The sequence below is a fragment of the Teleopsis dalmanni genome, unplaced genomic scaffold (genome assembly GCF_002237135.1).
Source record: "Teleopsis dalmanni isolate 2A unplaced genomic scaffold, ASM223713v2 unscaffolded_contig_3409, whole genome shotgun sequence".
In the NCBI taxonomy this organism is placed as follows: domain Eukaryota; kingdom Metazoa; phylum Arthropoda; class Insecta; order Diptera; family Diopsidae; genus Teleopsis; species Teleopsis dalmanni.
In genome coordinates, this window is record NW_024034791.1 from 221 (window position 1) to 5,034 (window position 4,814).

General features: G+C 32.4%; 2 protein-coding genes across 2 annotated transcripts; both read right to left on the minus strand.

Annotated features, from left to right (window-relative positions):
- Window positions 1–569: 569 nt before the first annotated feature.
- On the minus strand, window positions 570–1,967 carry LOC119665072. The gene has a single exon (XM_038074393.1). It carries the CDS (start codon window positions 1,965–1,967, stop codon window positions 570–572), a length of 1,398 nt encoding a protein of 465 aa, XP_037930321.1.
- A 40-nt stretch (window positions 1,968–2,007) lies between these two features.
- Window positions 2,008–4,245, minus strand: LOC119665073. Its single transcript, XM_038074394.1, has one exon. It carries the CDS (start codon window positions 4,243–4,245, stop codon window positions 2,008–2,010), a length of 2,238 nt encoding a protein of 745 aa, XP_037930322.1.
- Between the last annotated feature and the right edge of the window lie 569 nt (window positions 4,246–4,814).

Consider the following 4,814-nt stretch of genomic DNA (forward strand, 5'->3'; position numbering starts at 1 on the left):
TTTATTATTATTGTTATTATTATTTTATTATAATTATTATCATGTTATTATTATTATTGTTATATTATTATTTTATTTTTATTATTTTATTATTATTGTTATTATTATTTTATTATAATTATTATCATTTTATTATTATTATTATTATTGTTGTTTTATTATAAAATTATTATTATTATAATATTATTATTATTATATTATTTTATTATTATTTTATTATACTATTATCATTATATTATTATTATATTATAATTATTATACTATTACTATTACATTATTATTATTATTATTATTACATTATAATTATTATAATTTTATTATTATTATATTATAATTATTATTACAATATTATTATATTTTATTATTATTATTATTATTATTATTATTATTATTATTATTATTATATTATTATTATTATATTATTATTATTATTATTATTATTATTTTTATTTAATTCTCCTTAATGGGTTTTTTGGTAAGTTTTGGTGGCCTAAGCCAGTACAAAATATAACACAATATCTATATATTTATTTAAACTATTTTAACTAGTATTTGATTGGTATTTTAAATTAATTAATATTTAAAAATTTGCGAGTAATATGACAGGAATCAATTATAACACTTTTCTGGATGTCATCAATAATTCGCTGGTTTAATTCAAGTCTTCGAATATGCGACAATAAACTTTTTGGCGTTACACCTTCAGCACTAATTATAATTGGAAGAATTTCAATTTTGTTAAGGTTCCAATTACGTTTTGTTTCCACAGCTAATTCTGCGTATCGACTACATTTCTCAAAATAAGTACGATCCATGTTTTTGGTCATTGGTATTGCAACATCAATGAAGAGTCCTTCTCGACGTCTTTTATCAACAATAGTTATATCTGGTCTATTGTGCAACCTCGTGTGATCGGAATAAATAGTTCGATCGTAATAAATTTTTACGTCTGGATTATCATATACTGCTTGTGGTGTATACTTATAGTATGGAACATTTTCTCTATCAATAAGTCTATATTTATTGCATATTTGCTTATGTAAAATATTAACCACGTTATTGTGTCTCTTTGTATATTCTCTTTGTGCTAAGCATGTACATCCTGCCAGTATGTGATCTACAGTTTCCGTTTGTTCTCCACATTGCCGACATTTATCACTAATTAGCGAAGGGTCTGACATTATAAATTTGCAGTAATTTCTTGTCGGAATTACTTGGTCCTGTATTGCAATCATGAATGCCTCAGTTTCAGCAAATAGTGTTCCACATGTAAGCCATTTGTGCGACATAATTTTATCGACATTGTCGGCGTTAGTGGATCTATAATATCTTCCATGTAGCGGTTTGATTGCCCAAGCTTGCTCTTTACACTGCCGATCTTGTGCTTTTCTTTCAAAAGTTCCTTCCAAATTTAATGGTGTGTAATGCTTGTCTGCTTTGTTTAAAATTTTAAACAAGATATCATTTTCTGCGTTCTTTAAAAAATATTCTCTCATTGATATAATTTGATTGTCGTGTAGTTCTTGTAGATCAATAAGGTCTCTACCTCCTTCCTTTCTAGGCATAGTCATTCGCTCACAACATGACTTTGGATGGTGGAATTTGTATTCTGTGAGCATAGTTCGTATTTTTCGCTGCATCGCTTGTATCTCAGTCGTTGTCCATTGTATTATTCCGAAACAATAAGTCAGAATGGGAATAGCAAAAGTATTGATGGCTTTTATCAAAGATTTACCCTGCAAATTCGTCTTGGCTATCTTATGAATACGTCCTTTAAATTCACTATATAATTTGTCTTTTACAGCTTTATGTGCTATTCTTCTGCTTTGAGATACACCAAGATATTTGTACAGTTCGTCTTCTTCCATGTCTTTAATAATCGATTCATTTTGCTCAAAATTTTCGAATTTAACGATTTTTCCACGAACAATACTGATTTTTCTGCATTTTTCAATGCCAAACTTCATTCTAATGTCATTACTGAAGTCCTCGACTATTTTAATAAGCTTACATATCTAAGGTTTCTCGCGTCGAAGCATATATCTTTAAATCATCCATATACATGAGATGATTTATTTTACATTCTCGAGAATTGCCTTTAATTTTGAAGCCATACTTTGCGTTCCTTAAGAGATTACTTAGCGGATTTAGCGCCATACAAAACCACAAGGCTGACAGGCAGTCACCCTGAAAAATTCCTTGTCGAATACTTATTTCATCTGTTCGTATGACACCATTTTGAGTGAACATTTCTATGTTTGTTCGCCATCTCGTCATGTTGTGTTCAAGAAAATTAACAATAGTTGAATGAATACCGTATATATTCAGGACTTCAATCAGCCAACTGTGCGGGATACTATCGAAAGCCTTCATGTAATCAATAAAACACATGTGCAGGTTTCTATTTTTCTTAGCTGCTTGTTCCAATATTATTTGGTCAATTATTAGTTGTTCTTTACATCCTTTTGCGTGTTTTTTGCATCCCTTCTGTTCTACGCACATTATATCGTTTTGTGTAAGGTATGTATTTATAAGATCGCCAATACAAGCAGTCAGTATCTTATATATTGTTGGGAGGCAAGTAATTGGACGGCCATTTGCTGGGTTTCCTTTAAATCCATTATTCTTCGCCATTAGATATGTTTTTCCTTTCGTAAAAATGATTGGAAATGTTGCGGGGTTTTGTAGACATTCATTTAAAAGTTCAGTTAATTTTTGATGGACTGCAGTAAATCTTTTAAACCAAAAGTTTTGTATGTGATCTGGTCCAGGAGATTTCCAGTTGTGTGTTTTTGCTATAATTCGTTTGACCTGATCACATGTAATTAGACAAGTTGACATTTTTTTTTCTTGATATTTCTCTTTCTCTTTTTCAATCCAATGAGCGGATTCATTATGTTTTTGTGTATTGGACCACAGTGAACTCCAGTAATTTTCTGCACTATTCTTACTTGGATATACGTCGTCTGACGTATTGGTATTGGATCGTATTTTTCTATAGAATTGCTTTTCGTTGTTGTTAAAGAGTCTATTGTTTTCTCGTCTTTGATTCGACAACTTGTATTTACGCTGTCTCGCTACTTGTACACATAGTTTCTGTTTTATAGTGTCTCTTGTGTTAATAATATTCGTGTGATTTGTTTCGTAGCGTGTGTGAAGATTGTATGTTTTTAATATCTTATTGATCCTGTTTTTAAGTCTTCTTGTAGGATTACCTTCAATGTACTTATTTATTCTTTCTAAGTCTCCTCTTAAATGATCAATTTTAATTTGTATTCTTCGTAGCGTATTACTCTTATTTCCATAAATTGCAGCTCTTCGTGGTCCATCTCTGGGTTGTCCTATCTTGCATCCCATTGTAGTAGCAATTGTTATAGCTGATACATATACAATAGTATGTAATTCTTGCAAATTGCTCACATTGTTCAATTTTGTCAGGATCGCATCATTGTTAAGTGTTTCAATAAGAAAACTTAGCTTCTTACTAGTATTAATTTTCGGAATGCGTGGCCTTAAAAGAGGGTTAAGGTTACTGTAAATGTCAAATTGTTGTTCAAAAATCTCATTTAAGCTATGCTGATTACTTCTAAGTCTCATTTGTTCATTACTTACATCTTCCTGCTGATCCGTGGTTTCATCGACATCAATTAAATGTACATTTAAAGCAGGAGGTGGTTGTTCATTTTCCACTTCTATCGTATTTACATTATTACGTGTTCCTGGTACATGTACGTTTGTAGAAGTATTAGTTGATTCAAATTGCACTTGCTCATTTTCTGCAGTTTCTGTCGATTGATCATTACTTACTTCGGCAACCGATTCTTTGATAGCGTTTCGTCTTGATTCTGGTATAAGATTGTTTCTATGAATAACCCGTACTTGATCTGCTAGTCGCTGTTCGGATACATTATAGTCCGGATGGTGCCCAACGAATATTGTATGTAGTGTAGTTCGATATGCTGTCATATCTCTTTCATTGTTTGTAGCTATATAGTAGGCGCGTAATAAATCTTCATTTATAGTATAAGTCCATTTTCTGCGCTGTCGTGGTCTGCCAGCCACGGTAAGAGCTATATCGGAATGTATATGCTGTTCACCGGACTGCAAAGGTGTTCTATTTCTGTTGTTCTGTGGCATACTTGTCGAACAGGACCCAGGTACCAAATCCTGCACGCGAGAGTTATGCGATCCCGACGCGGTGGGGTTATCCGATCTCCCCAGATTTACATTATTTTGTGACTGCATTGTGTACTATTTGTTCACACCTCGTAGTACACGGGGTGGTATTTTATACCTACTACCAGGTATATCGTCCAGCCGCTCCTAACATGGAGTCAGACACTGACCTAAAAGCCGCCCATTCTGAGTCAGTCGCTTTAGGTTTTTTATTTAAATCCCAGCCGCACTAAATAGCGAAAACAGACGTTGAGATAGGAGGGTTTTAGAGATTTTGGGGGAGACACTTATTCAAAGGCGGTGTCAGCTCGCCTTGTCGAGGTTGGATTCGAATCTTGTGATCTTTTCTTGGAGATAAAAGAGCCCCTTCGTTTACCCCAATCACATTCATAGACAGCCTCCGCTCATTGTCCGGGACTGCTTATTTAATTTTCATCTTATTCGCAGCTAACCATCATATCTGATGGCCATTCCATTATCCGCAACCTATGGACCCGTCCGCTTGCCTGAGCTCGGCATCCCACGGTACCTTCCAATTCCGTGGGGCGGATTATTATTATTATTATTATTATTATTATTATTATTATTATTATTATTATTATTATTATTATTATTATTATTATTATTATTATTATTAT